The sequence below is a fragment of the Leuciscus leuciscus genome (genome assembly GCF_965113295.1).
Source record: "Leuciscus leuciscus genome assembly, chromosome: 22".
Lineage (NCBI taxonomy): Eukaryota > Metazoa > Chordata > Actinopteri > Cypriniformes > Leuciscidae > Leuciscus > Leuciscus leuciscus.
The window spans coordinates 15189743-15209711 of NC_138746.1; the positions used below are offsets into that span (position 1 = coordinate 15189743).

Genomic DNA, 19969 nt, shown 5'->3' on the forward strand with positions numbered 1-19969 from the left:
CATATTAAATCGAGCCGAGTCGAGTCGACTCCCATCGTTGACTTAAATGAGCCGAGCCGAGTCCGACTCGTTCGCGAACGACTCATCACTAGAACAGCTGCGTTCCAGTTTCTCTCTCTCTCTCTCTCTCTCTCTCTCTCTCTCTCTCTCTCTCTCTCTCTCTCTCTCTCTGACTGCGTTCACTTCCTTACTTTCACCCCTCCCTCTCGCGCTCTCTCCTCCTCTACATCCTCAATCTCTCTCAGCAGCAGCAGTTTGTGTCCTGAGAGAACTGGCACCAAACTGACGCATCCATGGGGCGCGCGCAGCATCTTTATTTCACCACATTACAATTTGAAGTAATATAGTGGACTATTCACGCCAACGCAACAAGCACACGTCAGTCGTTCGGCGTTTAATCTTCAGGCTTAAAACTCCCAGTCGCTCCATATCTGTCTGTATTTGTCACATTTGTAGCTGTGTCGAGCTGTGGTGATGGATGGGGATGCGTGTGTTCGCGTGTGGACTCGACCGCTGCAAGTGATGCTCCAGCAGAAGAAGATCAAAGCACGGAGGAAAAAGCGCAAGGAGTTGTTCGGGGGACAGATGTGCTTCATCGGGCTGCTGCTGCTGGCGGTGTCCGGCTTGTCTAGTTTGGCCGAGAAATCCGGTGAGTTTCGGTTCAGTATTTGTCAGGAATGTGTGTTTGTGAAAGCGGAGGGGGGTAATGGAAAGTTTTACGGGAGAATCATACTCGCACTCGGAACTGTTTTAGTAGAGAACCGTAGCCTACTCGCAACATTGCACCGACTTTTAAAGGGAAACATGCAGAATCACTCTTAACTGTTCCATAATGCAGTGTTTCCCAACCTTTTTTCAGCCAAGGCACCCTTTGAAATTTTTCAAAAATTTGTGGCACCCAACACTAGTTTTGTTATGAAATTACTTTAATACCTTGAAATGTATTGATTTTCAACACCACAGGGAAGAACTGCCTACTGTCATATAGATATTTTTAATATTATAAAAAAAATAAAAAAAAATAAAAAAATTGTCCATCCATTGAAAGTCTAGGAATCAATAATTTCTTCCGAGGCTTTTATTCATGTATAAACATTGCTCAATTACCATTGCAAATCTCACCTAATGTTTGCTCTCTCAGTGTATTTGTGTTTTTATATTGGGATCATTTTGTGTAATTGCACGAGATAGCTTGTTTTTAATAAGTTTTTAAAATATTTTATAATGTAATAATTTCACAGTTATTCTCCAAATTAATGAAGAAACAACATAAAGACAGTATATTTTAAACATTAATTATCGCCATTCAACATTACAGTATAATTGAAACCTATCAATTTTAACATTTATTAGGCTCCAAAAAAGAACAACTTTTAATTTAAGTGAACTTAAAACAATGATCACATATGCCCATAATAAATTTTATATTTACCTGTGCCCTTTTTCTCTCAACTCTTTACATTTCATTTAAGACTTTATTTAACACTGCTCTTATGAGGATACTCAACAAAACGGAAATTTTGGCATAATCGTGTGTTCAAGCGCGAAAGAGAAGTCTATTCTGGCTTGCGTCGTTCTGTGTGTCGTGTGTGTCAGCAGGACATTCACAGACAGCGCGTTCTCTTTTGTCATGTCGCGCTTGAATGGTTTAAAAGCATTTGCATGAAGAGGAAGGTGATCATATAATGTAACGCTAGCCAAAGGATGACAGAATTTAATTGCTAAATTGCAGAACAAAACATTAATTGCGTTAAATATTTTTAACGCGTTAAACTGAAAAACATTCATCGCATGCATTACTTTTGACAGCACGGCCATAACCGATGTGTTTATGTGAATACGCGGCGAGACCGACGTTGTGACAATATTTTCGTGTATTTGACCGTAAGCGCAACAAGCCATGAAAAACAGGCAGCTTTATGTTTACGCACTGGGAATGAAATCATGCACAACCCCCGCAATTCAACGCCGAAAACTTACGATTTGCATTTTTATTATACATTTAATACACAACTGTTTTAGATAAGCATGCTCGCACTTTTTAAAGAGTCATATACACTATTAACTATTTTAGCCGTACTTAAGACTTAAATATTTTAAAGGAGCTCTAAAGCGATGTCACACGTTTTTTAGGCTGAAACATTTTTTGTCACATACATCAAACATCTCCTCACTATCCGCTAGCTGCCTGTCCCCTGAACACACTGTAAAAAAACACGGTCTCTGTAGACAGCCTAGGCTCCAGAAATGGCAACAAAAACAAACTGGGCCAACCTGCACCACGAAACATAACAAACAGAGTTCTAGCCAATAACTGACAAGAATGATTTGGGGGTGGGGGGTTAGTGCTCAGTGCACATGAAGGGGGGTGTGGTGAGTGGAGGAGAGAGAAGCATGAAGAGGGAAGTTAGCTAGAGGAGAGATGTCCTAGACAACGACTAACGTTAGAATTATATTCTCTTGAATTTTGATATGGCCGACACACCACCAAAGAGACGACGTTAGCAAAGAAGAGGGTAAAAGGAGAAGGAACACGCAAAATCCCGAATTTACATCGGAAAAGCACGAAAGGGAGGGGGAGGGGACGGGATGAGGAGTATGGAGGGTCGAGCTAGCCTCCGTTTTGTTTGACAATACGTCGAACGTCAACAAGAAGTGACGTCACCCAACATCGCTTAGAGCACCTTTAATGAACTGTACTCATAACGTTTTGGAGAATCGTAATGACACTAGCTATAAACTGTTTTAGAGAGCCAAACTTAACAGTTAGAGAACATAGCACTTGAGACAGCCATAATCAAACAATTAACTATTGAGACATCTGTACAATTATTATTAATCATTTTAGAGAATCAAAGGCTGTTTTAGAAGATAATCATGTTTACACTTTTAAATTTCACTGTGATTTACAGGTAGATACATTTTTGTCATAAATACAATCGTTCTAGTGTTACGTACTTGTGATGTTGATGTACTGAGTAAAGTGTTTTGAACATCTATGTTTAATAATAGGTTGATCTGTCGCAGGGCAGTTTTCTCCCACAATGCTGATAAAGTTTGGGTTCTGATCCATAATGGATTGTAGTAAGCCAGTGGTGGTTTACCCACTGATTCACAAACACTGAAGGAGTTCTTTAGAGCTGAACATAAATTATCGTTAGCTGACCCAGGGATCCTTGATGATCTCAGTCATCTCTATATATTATAACATAATGTGCATCATCACCAATTTGTTAAAACTTGAGTCAGGACAATGTGGCAGTTAATCTCAGAGACATTAACAGTGTCTGTACCTTTTTCCTTCACAGGCTTGCTTGTTAAAAGCATTTCTACCACTCATGTTTACATTATAGCGACATTGTAGGGCTTGCATTAAGTTGTCTCCTTAAAAGTTGGCAAATATTGTCATGGGAGCTTTTCTTATCAGCTTGCCTAGATTTGTCCGCTCCCTGATCCATGATACCGTGCAATCTGAATCCGTCCACACAAACTCCATCTGTCCATTCGTATCTGTGCAACTCAGCACAAAATTAATGACTCTTCATAATAATTTTACTATTAAATATATCCCTTTTGAAAACCATTCTGGATGTGTACATCTGTCATATACCCTGACATACAAAAGATCTTTTCATATAATACTCTGCATGTTCCCTTAAGGGCACCGCATTTAAAGATAATCTTGTTGTATAACATAATCTTGACAGCTCTGTACATTACATTAAAAGGGTCATTTAATTCTATTTTCAAAGATCGTTTTTTTGAGTATTGCGTGTAATAGAATGCTTTAATGTTCAAAAAATACATTATCTTTCACATACTGTTCATTAATGGAGCTCCTCCATGCCTAGTCTTTCTAAAACACGTCAATTTCTACAAAGACCCTTCTTTCCGAAAAGCGTAGTTTGCTCTGATTGGCCAGCTGACCCAGTGTGTTGTGATTGGCCGAACACCTCAAGCGTGTGTCGGAAATGTAACACCCCTTACCATAATCGCAAGCTTCAGTTTCTTAAGCAATTATAAAGACAGTTAACAATGTCATCAGTTTTACCATATTAGTTTGAGGCCGAGTCAGATTCTGAAAATGCAGATGACTAAGCCGATCGATCTGAACCTGATACTCGTCTGTATTTACAGTACACAAGTCGCAGTTCAGCTGACAGTGTAAAACAGAACACGTAGTGCAACTATGTTTGTCATCTTTATACCACAAGTTATAAGCTGAGAACAGAGAATACTACGTTTGCAAACATAAATCCATATCTGCAATTTTGATTGTAAGAATGATAAACAATATGCGTATTAAAATATACATTTTTGTGCCCTCCCAGGTTAAGGAAACTGTCCTGTGTAAAATGCGCTGCACGCACACAAACTTTTGGGTTGTACTGTTCTGGAACAGTGTTGTAAATAAATCTTAACCACTGATTCCTAATTGCGTCCTCTTTCGGAAGGCCAAATAAAGTGCTTTTGCTTTCGCATAGAAACACACAGTCTTGGCGGCGTTGTCGACATGGTGGAGATAACTGAAGTCATGCCTTCTTTCTTCGCGTATGCATTTGGTCGGCATTATGCAAATACGGTATTTCCACATAGGGACGTAGGCATGTGAGGAAGAATTCAATCGAGGTGTTTTAGCTGGATCTGCCTTATCTTTTAGATAGAATAAATCTTTTTGTGGGAGACTTTGAGCTTTACAACTTGGCAGGTCGTATACATGGATAAACAGCTACATGACACACTAAAGAAAAAGGAAAACATGAAATTGCATCATATGACTCCTTTAAGGCTGTTGGATGAAATGGTCCGGATAGATCATTTAATTTACATGTACAGTGTGTTCATATATATAGGAAGCTGCTATTTTGCAAATGCCACGATGGAAAGCAAATGAAAAGAAGTGGAGAAAGTGAAGAGGTGGATTTGGAGGGAAGAATAGGGAATGATAAAGGCAGGGAGAACTGTGCTGAGTGGCCTGCCAGCCAGAACAGACACTGATATAAAGTGACTTCTCTGTCAGTTGCTGACTGGCTCTGACAGACATGCTGCCTGCATTTGGGCCAGCTAGTCAGGCCTCTGAGCTTCTTTATTGTTTTTTTTTTTTTAGGCACTGATTTTATTGATTGATTGATCCATTTATTTATTTACATCATTTCTTGTGCCCCCCATTTTCTTTCTTTCTCTCTCTCGCTCTCTCGCTCTCATTTCTCAATACCCTTATCTCTCTCTTGCACTATTTGGACAAGATTAGTTTTTCAAACGGCTTGAGTCAAATTATTACCAGAGGACATCTGTGATGCCATGTACTGATTTGGACGGGATTTGGAAATCTATAGTTATTTTTTTCTTCCCATCATTTTACCAGGAAAATGTAGACAAAAACATCTAAATTTATAATGGTGCTCCAGGCAGGGCCATAAGAAATCTAGCTTTAGATACAATATTCAATGAAAGTCATGTTGGTAATTATGTTTAATATAAAATGCATATAAATGAAAAGAGTATATATATATATATATATATATATATATATATATATATATATATATATATATATATATATATATATATATATATATATATATTCAGATAAAATATCTCCTCTGGGTTAGCAAAAACAGTACGCACCACATTTTTAGCCAAGGTTGTGTGAGAAAAACAATGTTGTTCTGCCCAAATGGGGCTTTTGACGTCAATTAATGTTCCCTGTGTGCCCAGATGCTCCCAGGTACCTCGTGTTCATGCTTGGCATGCTTTCATCTGGAAGAAAAAGTGAAAGAAAGAAAAATGAACAATGTGTTAGATCTTCCTATTGTCTAGGAATATTTTGGACAATACTGGAGAAGTTTGGCATGTTTTGGTTCAAATTTCGCAACACTTTCTCTAACATGTTTAAGAAATGCACAGCACTGGATAAACTTGATGTCTTTAGGATGAATAGTTTTCCTCAGTTGAAGTCTCAGTCTCTGGCTGTTGTGTAATGTTTGTTAGCCCTTACTAATTGATGCTTCTTTATATGGATATAGTTATTAAACCTATAGAAATGTCTACCCTCACCACCTTTTTGCCATTTTTTAAAGTAAGGCAACACAAGCAATGTCAATATGTTATAATACATAGCCTATTTTAGGCTATTAATTATAAAACAATAGAAATACTGTTAAAAAATTGATATAATTATTGTGACAATTTCTGGTTGTCAAATGTTATATGCATAGATATAAAATATGTACTATAGCCAATGTTTCATATTATTCCTTCTTTCACTTGGAGTGTCCTTGACATTGGTTCAAATGACTGAATCTTCAATCTTTATGTGTCACGTGAACTGTGGACAATAGAACACCTGAAAGGCTCTGGTTCTCAGCAAAATGACTGAATTACATTCAAATGAATAAAAGTCTTGAATGAAAGTCATTTGACTGAACTTTTTAGTTTTCCCTCCAAGCTAATGTTGCATCGTCACTAAATATTGCTATCATTGATCATGTTCATTGCCTTGCAAGTTTCAAACTTCAACATTTGTTTTTCTGTGATGTATTGAAAGTTTTTGGTGGAAATTCTGAGCGAGCTGTTAGACATACATATGAAATTGCAGGAAATTGTTTATCTGGTTTTTAGAGGTGACATGGCTGCTTAATTGATTTTTGCGTAGCTTTCCAAGTAGGATTACTTCTTGTTGTTCTTACCTCTCTCTCTCATTCTCTTCTGACCAGCTCATTTATCATCCACACTGGTCCACACCTTTAGTCTCTTTTGGAGCAGAGCAGTTCATTATTTTAGCTAGTTTTACACCACGTTGGGCCACAAGCCTGACAGCAAGCTAGTCCCAGATGGATGACATGAGATGGATCTTGTAATTCTATATCGCACAGACAAATTGAGGGTTTGGAAAATGTGCGAAATGTCAGAGGACTAACAGTGCTCAAGTTACAGATTTGTGGCCATTGAAGCCCATGCACAGGATGTTAGGTGGCACTGTAACAAAGGTGTAAATTAAGTGTTCCATGTAATATTATGATATATTAGGACCATATCAGTTATCATTCAGTTTTTCATTTATTGTTATTGGTCAGTAATATGAGGATATATTTATCATCTGATATCACATATTTAATTTGAACTCTCCTTTCCACTTATTTTTTAGATCATAGGTTACTTTAGCCATCATCGAGCACTAACTTAAAGGGACTATGTGTAGCTTTTTAGGTATTTTATTATCTAAAATCAATATTTTTATTCATAAATATGCCCTCAATGGTGTACAAATACCTATGCCAATGATCAGACTAATCCTCGTAAACGAAGAATTTATTATCTTTATATACATACATAGGACGGGTAGGTCCACGGAGGCTTCCATGTAGTTCCGCCATCTTGAAAAACTATATTAGCAGAGAGGGACAAAAAGTACTAGGGCAAGGCGTTTCCACAACGCGTTTTCGTTCAGAACCAGCGTCACGTGACTGAAGCCAGCAGAAGCGGAGGCGCAGAGCAGTGAGAGGCGCTTGTCACTGCCGCGGCAAGTTTAAAAGGATGCACACTGCACGATTATTTATACACCGTTCATTCATACATATGCTGAGTCACAGGATAAGGAGTCCTTGTCGTCGAAAAAGTCCAAAATAGACCGTAAAAGGAAACGTGACCGGAGATTACAAAAACAAGGGTTAATGTCGGGATAGCTAATGCAGGAGAAAGCTTTCAAAAGAGACCCTGAAGTTGCCTGCTTTCTTCTCGACAGGTAAGTCAATGTTACGGTCTTAATTACAAGCTTTTTTTCATTGCTTGGTTGTGTACTTTATTATATAGACAGTCGAACATTTATAGTTAAAAGTTAAACAGGCTCTTTGATGAATAGCAGCTATTGAGTAAAGTAACGTTAGAGAAGGCTCTGATGATGATGATATCTAACAATGCACGTACTTCAAAAAATATAACGAGTAAAGGCGGCATTACTACTAATTACCATAGTTAATGTTTTTCACAGTCAGTAATTGATAACTGTAACATTCTTTTTTTCCGTTGTTTCAAGTTTCAGTTTGTTTTAAATAACAAACCTGTTCACCCGATGAAAAACTCGAAGTGCTATTATAAGACATCCTGTCATAGCTTTTTGGTACATAACGGCAACCGTAGATGCAACGCGCATTTGAAAAAGTGAGGCGCTGGAGAGCATTATTCGTTTGAATGCAAAATACAATTTCACCACTAGATGGGAGAAATTCCTACACACAGTCCCTTTAAAGGGATTGTTAACCCTAAAATGAAAATTAAGTCATAATTTTCTCACCCTGGTGTTGTTCTAATGCAGTATGCCCTACTTTCTTTTATGGACCAAAAAAGGAGAATTTTTACAAAAAAGTCCCGCTTGCGCTCATCCATATAATGGCAGTAAAAAGTGACCTGCATCAAGCTTTTCAAAAAATACTCTCCAGGGTGAGTAAACTATTTAATTGTCATTTTAGTGTGAATCCCTTTAAAGGATAGTACAAAGATGTAAGCATTATTTTTTGAGCCTTCATTATATAAGAACTTTTTTTTTCTTCTTTTTTTTTTTTACAAATCTGTATAACACTGCACATTATAATGTTAAATTCACTTAATAATCACAATTTTAATTTGCCACTGACAAAACAATTGTCATTATTTTTTATTTTATTTTATTTTTTACAAAATGTGTAGATTTTTAGTATCATTATTTATTTGTTTTCAACCATGAAAATGAAGAACATAATTTGACCAGAAATTATTTTTTAATCAGAGCATCACTGAAGACTTACGAAGGTTACCAAATGCTAAATTAATTAGAAACAACAGCACTGTATTGTCATTTATCAGGAGAGATATATAGTGTTATTCTCATTGTAATATCCACTAACATGAACTGAATATTTTCTGTCAGCTGTAAAATATACTGACTCTGCAGTTTAGTTTTCACTTGAGCTGATTGTCTGGTGCACCATCACCTACAAAATCCATCAACACACCAAACCAGCCTCTCTTTATATGCCTTTGACAGCTCACAGCTCACTAATCATTCACAATTCAGTTTGAAACATGGCTTTAGTTGTTAAAGCAGAGTCCCAGCACTAAATATATGAAGCACAGGCTGTCGTTTCCACTGAATTTCTGGAGATGTGTTCACAGTGAATAAAAACCATCCAGTCATTTGATCAAGTGTGAAGAGCAAATAATGGCTCATCTTTCAGTACATCACAGTTGGCAATTAAGCTCCCCGTTCAAACACTGATTACAAAAATCATCTCAACACAGTTTAAATGTACAGCAGGAGACTCAATAATGTGAATCTTTCAAGCTTAAAGAAGAGGCACTGCACATATTTTAAAGGCTAAAATATAGCTCACTCATTTTTTTACGTGATAGATAAATGCACATGTTATTTCCTGTTATTTCTCAGTAGTCTGTTTACATCATGATAAGTTTCTTGTCCATTAATAAGGTGAAAAATCAACACTATCACGTACTGTAGATGTTTTGTAGAGGAGCAACAAAGTAAACAATATGCACACATTATTACACAGTGACCTCATAGGTATTTGGACAAGCAAGCCACAGCTAAAAATGTGTGAATGTCATTTCAATATATAACAAAATGTCAAAACAAAAGTGGCATTTATTTGTGGAGAAAGATAGCACAAGCACACTTTACAAATGTGATACTTCTCAAAAAGGACAACTCTAGCATCATTTGTGTGCAGATGCCACTTGGGTTGAGTCTAAAGTACACAGAAAAAAACAATAAGTAAAATTTATTTTTTAAGTAAATTTCACAAGCATATTTTTAAAGTAAATTTCACATATGAAATTACTCTGATTAACTAAGTTAAGTGAAAGTAACAAAGAAAATAAGTTATTTTAACTTGGCTAGTAAAAGGTTGAGTAATATTTATTTAGTTGAAGTTTCCTTTGCAATACATATCACTCAAACAATATAATATTGAATTAAGTATATGCTTTACTTAAAAATATCTAAGTAGTTATAACAATAGATATTGCGTGAGACAGCATATCTACAAATCAATAGATATGTGTCATGTGAACGCAGAGACCTCAATACTTGGTAGACAATACACAATGACAGTAACATTTGATGGATCGTTTTTGTGTTTGAATGTGTCATTCTGAGTAGAAAATGAACTCCAAATGGCACAAAATGGCACGTTACAAATCCCAACAACAAAAGCAATGATAAAACAGTGTAAATACAACTGGAAAACAGTGAAAAAACAACCTTATTAATTATTCAAGGCCCAGTGCATGATGGGAACACCAGTATCAGAAAAGTTGAGTAATTTTACTTAATTTTATAACGTTGATATTTACGCTTTCATTTCTACACGCTTGAATTGAGTACTAATATAGAATTTACTTCGTTTGTTTTAATTCTTGCCTGAACTAACTTTTTCATGTAAATTACATTGTTTTTTTCTGTAGTATTTACTTCACCACAAAATCATTTTTATCGGTGTTCCCTACATATCCAAAAGTCTCCATATATGGCAAATGTATATTACAGACCATCATGATGAAGTGACATTGTTGTTGACTGTGCTGAGCTGTTTACAAAAGTTAACATAAACCTTGAGCAAGATGTAGGCTATTGAATTTGTCTTTCTGTCTGTGATGGATTAATAGATGTTTAAAAATCCTGTGCAGTGGTTGCTTGTATAGCGGTGGTATTTCAACTTGCCGTCAAAGACAATAAATTACTTGAATCCAGTCTAAGAATAGGAGTGTTCGACTTGAAGTGTCGCTGCGCAGACTGATCGATGCATGACATCAAAGTACCGTGAGAGCGTTCTGATAGCATATAGAGCCGTCTGCTCTCTAATCGCTCTCGCGGTACTTTGATGTCATACACCAATCGGTCTGTGCAGCGCCGCTTCAATTCAAACACACAAATATGCAACCCATTTTACTTCTGTGTAAGCATATTCAACAAGTAAAAATGTATGGCAGGACTAGGTTTTATTTGTTGTAAATGGATTGGATTATGAAAAGTGGGCATTACAAACTAGAATGGAGCCTAAAACAAATAATAAAACAAATGTGACCCTGGACCACAAAACCAGTCACCTGGGTAAAAAAAAGAGATTTATACATCATCTGAAAGCTGAATAAATAAGCTTTCCATTGATGTATGGTTTGTTAGGATAGGACAATATTTGGCCCAAAATTTGGAATCTGAGGGTGCAAAAAATCGAAACATTGAGAGAATCGACTTGTCCATTTATGTTTGTAATTGTGCTGCATTCACTTACAAAAATAAATGTTTTATATATGTACGGTTGGAAATTTACAAAATATCTTCATGAAACATGAATATCCTAATATCCTTTTCTTAATATCCTAATGATTTTTGGCATACAAAAAAAATCTATAATTTTGACCCATGCAATGTATTGTTGGCTATTGCCACAAATATACCCGTCCGACTTGTAACTGGTTTTGTGATCCAGGGTCACAAATGCTAAAACAATGGCTAAATAGCTAGTTGTGTATTGGTTAGCATTATCCAATGACTTTTGCAGCCTAAGTGACATCAGCAGAAAAGAAAAGTAAATAATATTATTTCATTTTAATAATAGGTTATGTAGATAATGATTTTATTTTTAATAAACTCAAAGATTTCTTCCTAAACATGATATTAAAATCAAATCAATGTGAAATCCCATTTGCATCCATTTTACTTCTGTAATGTAATGTATCATTCACAATAAGACCAGGAACATGTATTCCGAAAGTAATAGTTGATTTTGGATTTGGACAGGTGATCGATCGATTTCCTTAATAACTCTATAGAGAGAAAATTCTCAGTAGTTTCTCAGTAATTAACAAAAAGTATTGAATCCCCCAATAGAATGTCGCTAATTAATACAGTGGTTTTATTTTAGTCTAGCGGTCTATTCTGGAATACTCAAGACAATTTAGTAAGGGCGGAGGCATCTGCCACCCTGGAGCGCGTGACGAGGTGAAAAGGGGATGGAGTGAGAGAAACAGCAAGGGGTTTTCTATCTGCCAGCTCCTCCCGGATCCCTCCACATGCCTCTCCTGCTGCTGCCCTCACGTGTTGCGCAGGTCATTAATTCAGAGAGGAGGGGGCGCCCTACATACCCTTTCTCTCTCTCTGACGGCTATATATATATATATATATATATATATATATATATATATATATATAGCATGCTCTAAATGTGCTCATTAGAGGTGTGATTTATGATGCCCCTACACTCCACCTTCTTTGCATTTGTGCTGCAGTAAGAGTGGATTAGGCCCTGCATTGCATCTGTTTATGTTGTTTGCTAAAGCAAAAAAAACTGCTCCAACCGAGTAAATCAAATGCAATGCACAGTTCGGCAGAACACAGCAAGACCACTGAACATCTCCTAGAGAGACTCTGGCCAGCCAGTGAGTGAGCAGATGGATTGCACACAGATGTTTGGAATATTTTAGACGTACGGAGATGAAAACCAGCCTTGTATTGTAATGTAGCAAGGACAAGCATGTTGTACGGGCACTGATCTGCCAGAAATGTTTCGCGCTGAAAATATGTTCTCCAGTTCACTTTACAGACATTAGTATGCTGTTTTTCAGAGTGAGAGATATTAACCATAAGGATGGTAACCTTGAGTCTGATCGACTCCTATTTGGTGCTGCGAGTTAAGATGAGGTTCCATCTGTTTGAAACAAAGTTAAGTCACAGAGACAGACTGAGTGTTTCCCATTTTGGGGCTTTTTTCTGTATTTATTTTGTGTTATGCAATAGAGAACCAATTTCTTACCTGTAGTTTTTAGGTTAATTTACCTAAAAAACAACAATGTTGATTAAAAAAACAACAACTTTGCATCAATATTGCAAATATTGATTAATTTGGATAAATATTAGGTACAGTAGATTCATGTTAATTTTTCTCAAAAAAAAAGAAACTCACCTAATGCTGAAAACATACAGAGAGGCCTGTCAGTTGGTATTATTATTAAAGATTAAAAATAACAACTCAATAACAACTAAATATAATGCAGTTCTCCAACGGTTTTATTGGCCTCTTTCCGCTGTTGAAAAACACTTATTGACCGATGTTATGTATGCGGCATATAGCCTACATTTCGGTAAGTTGTACTGTATCTTTCAACATACCTATTGTTCATTCGTGTTTTTTTACTATTAACTTGTAGTAACACGTACTGCTTGAACTGAGGCACTACAGCGATCTGCACGTCACATTTACAAGCACCAAAACAGTATCTATTGTTTGAATTTCGTAATAAAATTAGTAGAGAAATTACTGAGAATTTGTTTCATATCAAAAGTAACATGCTCTGTCTTGTCGGTGTCAGTGTCCGCTTTGCTTCGCAATTTTTCTCTGCATGAGAAAATAGATGTATGGCGTGAGAGCGTGTGAAAGTGTCAATTGCGTGAGTCACACACTGAATGCATGAGAGTTGGCAGCCCTGACTGCAACTATACTACAAGTGAACTTCTATACTGATAGTTTATTAATTAAATACTTGTAGAACAGTTTATGTAAAACATAAAAAATATATAAAAAAAACTTTTTAAAAACATAAAAAAGTTTATGAAAGCCCACTTTGAAGTAAACTTTCAGTAGTTTTATACAGCAAGTACCTATACTTGTTTTCTTTAAGTGAACGTAATATCATACTTATAGTTTACTATTTATATATATTTTTCTGCACTTTGAGTAGCCTATGCTACTATGTTTCTATTGAGGTATTTATACTTTAACTGCACTTTAAGTAGATTTGATGTAAATATATGTACACTACCAGTGGACTACATAAAAATTCACAATCAGAATTAGGAACATATCTGTTTTCTTTTTAAATGAAAAATTTTAAACAATTTATTTTTAGTTTAAAAGAAGTATACTAATAGTACACTTGAATAAACCTCTTTTTTGTAAGGGCCATTTGTTGACAAAGTAACATAATATGTTGCTTTTCATATCTTCAAATATTTGTCATTATGAAGTTGTATTTGTTGTGACTTGTCATTGGTGTCAACAAAGGGTTGCTGTAATCTGAGTGTTGTGAGTGATGATACAGCACATTTCCAATAGCTAAACTGCTCTGCTGTCAGAAATTAGCATGGAACCCCAGCACACGCTGTGAGTGCCAGCACATTCAGATAGCCTTTCACCTGCGCTAAAAGGGGAAGAAGAACTGATTAGCTTTTTAATTGTCTGATTTAGATCAAACGTGAGCTGACTATCTTGCAGAGCAGTGCAAATTACAACTAAGGATATGAGAAGGTAGCGCATTACTTTTCACACAGGATTAACTTTCATTCAAATAAGCATTTTTGCTCTGTAAAAATGACAAATATGCTTAAGATATTAAAATCCACTATTATATGAAAGAATAGTGAGTTCTAAGCCTTTAATCTTTTGGCTGCTTTGAATTTATATAAGCTCTTGTTTGATATTCTGTCTGATTACATAAAGCTGCAGTTGAAACATATTTGAAGGTGGTATGGTTTGTAATGAGAATGGATATCTATACTTGTGCAGTTAGTGGTGTTTGTCATTGTTTCAAGATGGACTAAAAGTGTTAGTATAGGAGGGTGCCCAAAACAAGCCATTGCCCTAAAAGAGCAATATCTGAACACAGAAGAACCAGACTCAGCTGGGATGTAGGAAGAGATTTTGTGGTCCTATGCCACCAAGACAAATGTTGTAAGTCAAAATTCAATGCTGTTCTGTGTGTCAAAAATCAAACACTCTTTTCGCTTCAGAAATACTGTGAAATATGGTGCTAGTATCAGTAGGACTGCTTTTCATCATCAGGGACTGGACATCTTGTTAAAACAGAAGGAATAATGTGACATCTGACAACCTTCAGCAAATATCGAATTAAGAGGAGAAAAAAAAATTATGTGGAAGAATAGGCCACAACCCCTTCTGAAAAGTGTGGGAAGCTAGTAAATACTTCAAAATATGGTATTTGAAATGTGGAGATTGCATATGAAATTACTTTGTTATAATAAGAAAGATGGATGAGTTGCTAATGTGGAGTTTGTCCTATGGAGTGTAATTGACAACCTGACTGTGGCAGCTTTTTAATGGGGCAACAAGACATGATAGATACGACAGAACAAGATAGGCTTTTAACTCTATTTGTGATCTGCGTAACTTTAGGTGGTCTTGATTGCTGAAGTCATCATTGTATCTGCTAAAAATGAATGTAACTATAGCAATGTGCAATGATGTGTACAAAATGTAAATTATTCAAAATCAGACTTAAGGAAGTCCTGTATAATTAGGGTAGTTTGGGGTTCACATGGCTTTAATCTGGTTGTTTTAGTTCTAAAAAAAACTAAATTAAAATATGCAAAATGTTGATATATTTCTTGACCTTCGCTATTGCGGATATTTCCATATCTATTTTTGTGATTTAGCATGCATATGAAAATGTCCCAGACACCAGAAGACTGGGAAAAAAAGACTACCGTAAAAAGATGGGGGATGCTACACTGAGTGACGCCCCAGAAACCAACTCTCTTTTACCCAAAGCCTCAAAGCTCTCTGACCGCCCCTCCAGTCCTTTGAAGATTGTTTGGTGGAGATGAGGCTCTTGTCCAGTTCTTCTGGCTGACAGCAGACATGCACAGCAGGAGTCACACTGCCAGCAGTCACTAATGAGACTATTAATGGCCTGTCACATCTATAAACGGCCAATTACTGATACCCAATCACTGACTTTATATATAACCACTATAGATTCACTCCTGATGGTTTGTTTAATCATTCACCTGATACTAGTCTGATTATTAACTACACTGTACGATTCTCAGACAAGACTGTTCCCAGCGGTCCACACGTTTTCATCAAGTCCCACCTTTACCTCCAATACTTTTAACACCCAATAAATTCCACATGGGGTTCATGTGTAGTTTCTTTATTTGTATTGATTCTATATTCAAGGTGGTTTCAAACTTTTTTTAATGCCAAAGTACCCACAAAGATGATGATCCCCTGGTGAATTATCAAGACTTGTTCTGTACGGTAGCAATAATTGGTAAATATTTTATATGGCCATTTTATTCAAACCAAAAGAAATGATTAATAAATATGATATGGAAAATATTATTATTAATTATATTATTTATTTTTCATAACTCAAATGTATTTATTTAGTTATTTCCCCTTAAAAAAAGAAAGAAAATTGGTCTAAAGCCCCACTTTTTGTCTCTCTCTCTCTCTCTGAAATTTTCCGCTTCCCATTTCCATTCCCCAATTTGAAACCCATTCCCTGCTTTAATCCAAGCAGATGTTTGTCTTCTGCAATGTCACTAATATAATACAGTGTTTCCAGAGATCCTTCAATTCTTCCTCCCTTCTATCTTCTGATTTGTTTGCAACTCTACTCTCTCCCTAACTTTGTTTGACTAGTACTGTCCCATATTCAAGTTTTCACCTAATGAAGATAAACTAGGTAATTACGGGTTTGGCAGAGTGGAAGTATGCAGTGTTATATTTATCCATTTTGACAGTATGGGGTCGGATGTGTAAGGGCAGTCTGAATCTATAGGATAGAATTTCCTGGGTAGTTCCTCTTCGCAACAGCTGCTATCTGGGACAGTCATCTGTGGGACAGGTCCTCAGGTGATGTGCTGCAGATGTGGCTATATAGAGCAATCTATTTTCTCTTTTACAGTGTTAAAAGTATATAGCACATGCATCTGGAAGCTTTCTTCATATAAATAGCAGTAAAGCACTGTTAGTGAGAGGCTTTTTGTGTGATGTGGACCATAAACTCTATGGGCAGATACTGTCTGGTATTGTACAAAGAGGAAGATGAATACCGTGATATACTGTATAATTACCTATTTAAAAAATTCATTAATGTTTGTCCAAATAATGGTAATTTTGTATATAATTCTGTCTGGTGCCACTAGTGGCACAAATATTAAACATCATATTTGAGTAAATCTTTAATGACCCTTATTGTTGGGTGATGTGTGCAAACAGTGACATCCATGGTGCTAAAGTCATCCTACTTTTCCATTAATTTAATTTATAGTTGTCTTTCGATGTCACTCAAGACAATTTTGCATCTTCAAACAGCATCCCCTGAAACAGCACTGCAGTAAAAAGAGTAAACTTGCATAATCTGGCTTAGTCATGTTTGCTCTCTGTGAAATTACTTGAACATCAGGGCGAGCACCTACAGCTCTTTTTCTGTAGAGGGAGGTCCGTTGCCGTAATGCATCCTTGTCTTTCAGCTGCCTTTTTATGCTATTTTATCGTAAAATTGAAGGCGTGTTTATCTCTAGGATCTGGGCATTTAACATCATGCTAGAGGTCTTTTGCTTTATGACATGCACCATGTTTTCTTTGTACATATGACAAAAGGGGGATGAAGAACACTGTATGTAATCTGTTTTAAATTTAGAATGTAGTTTTACATTTGGAAATGGTCATTGATTCTTGGTTGTACATTTTCTAATAAAGGTGATGGTGCTGACATGCTGTGGGCTCTGGTGCAGTTGAACATAGAGACCTTTTTATTAATTAGAAGTTACTACGTTGCCTTTGTCTACGTATGCTGGTTAAATATATATTGAGATTGTCCTCACAACAATTTCTAGTCATAGATATTGTCTCTTGATCACCAAGGCATTTATTTAAACAAAAATACAGTGAAACAGTAATATTGTGAAATATTATTACAATCTAACTGTTTTGTATTTTAGTATATTTTCAAATAATAGTTTATTCCTGTGATGACAAAGTTAAATCTTCAGCATCATTACTCTAGTCTTCAGTGTCACATGATCCTTCAGAAATCATTCTAATATGCTTATTTGCTGCTCAAGAAACATTTCTCGTTATTATCAATGTTTAAAGCATTATAGTGCTGTTGAAAAAGCATTTATTTAAAATATAAATCTGATCATCTCAAATGACTCCAAGTCATAGTTGTTCATTGGTCAAAAGGTGTGTGAACCTTGATTGTTACATAATATGTATTTCTAGCCTGGTCCCACAGACTCTCGTACATTTCATTTGTACAGAGAGTCTGGCCACCCTCCATTGACAAGCGTTAACTTCCTTGAAGGCGGGTACTCTGTTGAAGTTTAAAACTATTGGATCTGCCCAGAGCCACTCTGGATCTGCCATAGCCAATCGCTAACGTTTGGTTGTGACGTAACCCTACAACTCAGACTAGCACAACATCAACGTCATCGTTCTCAGCCACTCCCTCTGTTCGCTGATTGGACCGCCGAAAAATTGGCCGGAGAAAACCCAAGATTATACCGCAAACCCAGACGGAGTACTGAAGGAAAATGAAAATTGAGCGGAAGTATGTAGGAGGGCGGAGTCAGGCTATTTATATACTACTTGGACATGATAATCCTACAAGTCACCATATGTGCATTTTCAATCTTGGTGAAGGACTGTCTCTTTAATGGGGTGTCTCGTAGAGGTTCCTTGGGCTTTCTGGTGCAGCTGCATGCTGAGACTTTCACATTACATAGAAATGCCTAAAATAACTCTGCAGAGTATCTCAGACCCTCTTGTATTATTATAAATGTTTAATTAGAATTACTCACATCTAGTTACACAAAAAATTATGCCTAAATTCAATCTCTTAATGCAACAAAAGCATTGTTCTTCTTCTTCTTCTTTTATGTGTGTGTGTGTGGCATTAAGATATTGGGTTTGTGCCTCATCTGTAGTATATTCTTTATCTCATACATGAATTTGTTTTATTCTCTACACGTGTACTACTGATGTGTATCCTTGTGTTTTCTGTGTGAAGATTAGCCATGTTCATCTGAGTGTGATGTCGTCACTGTTCTCCTCTGTTCTCTGCAGTTACGTCACATCTCCATAGTAACTTCCTGCCTCCCCCCGCATGTGTGTGTGCAGTGTGCATTCTGGCTCGCTGCACAGGTAATGCCATTTCTGTGCAGCATGTCAGAGAGAAACACAATATTTCCAATGAAGCTTGCACAATGAGCCAGAGCTTTGCTCACTCTAATGGAGCTGCTACTTTCCTCTCTAACATGTGCTTGTGGATGGAATCTGCATGGTTAATTACTTAGCCACTTTGTTGCATTTTAGCCCAGGAGAGTGAGAAATAAAGACTGGGGGCAAATTCACTAAACAGTAGGACCATTTTGGCAAGCAAAAACCACACACGCCATATTCATTAAGCACCAACAGTCCTGTTTACCAGGTTCTAAATGTAATAATTTAGGGTTGTACCATATTTTAAAACTTCAAAATCCTGTTTTTTGATTTCAGTTTTTCTCCATTCAGTTCAGTGGCCTCTGGGTACTCTTACTCAAAGACTGTGTATATACCAAGATTCACTCATATTACTATGAATGGGAGAAAATGAAGTGCACAATATGTCAGCATTAGTCCCGCCTTCTAAATAAAAGAGCCAGTCGGCAATTGTTAAAGTCATTGCGTTACTGCAGCTGCTGTTAGAAGGATCATAACATTTTAGTAACAAACAATATCTAGTCTATAAAACTTTTCCACAAAGTACAATAAGCGTATCGTTTCATATCGTCAGAACACTCGTTTATACAGCATACACAAGGGGCATTTGACTGGGGACATCATTGATACTGCTTGCAATAGTAATGCAACAGACCGGTTTACCGGTCTATTAAGCCTGGGGCAGTTGTGGCCTAATAATAAGAGAGTCAGACTTGTAACCCGAAGGATGGGAAGTGGCAGAGGTTCCACCTAACCCCCAATCGCTCCCGGGGCACCACAGCAAAATGGCTGCCCACTGCTCCAGGTGTGTGTGTCCATGGTTTGCAGTGTGTATGTTCACTACTCTCTGCTCCTAATGTGTGTGCACTAACTTGGATGGGTTAAATGCAGAGGACAAATTCCAAATATGGGTTACCATACCTGCCCTTCATGTCACTTCTTGTTTGTTTTAGTTTTTTTATAAATAA

The 19969-nt window shown here is 36.7% G+C and overlaps 1 protein-coding gene across 1 annotated transcript in view; it reads left to right on the plus strand.

The window, feature by feature from the left end:
- The first annotated feature begins 219 nt into the window (after positions 1 to 219).
- Positions 220 to 19969, plus strand: part of slc24a3 (solute carrier family 24 member 3) — a 75458-nt gene continuing 55708 nt past the window's right edge. The window contains exon 1 of the mRNA XM_082154814.1: positions 220 to 649. Within this exon, the coding sequence (XP_082010940.1) occupies positions 475 to 649 (175 nt within the window). The 5' untranslated portion in view covers positions 220 to 474. The remainder of the gene's footprint in view (positions 650 to 19969) is intronic.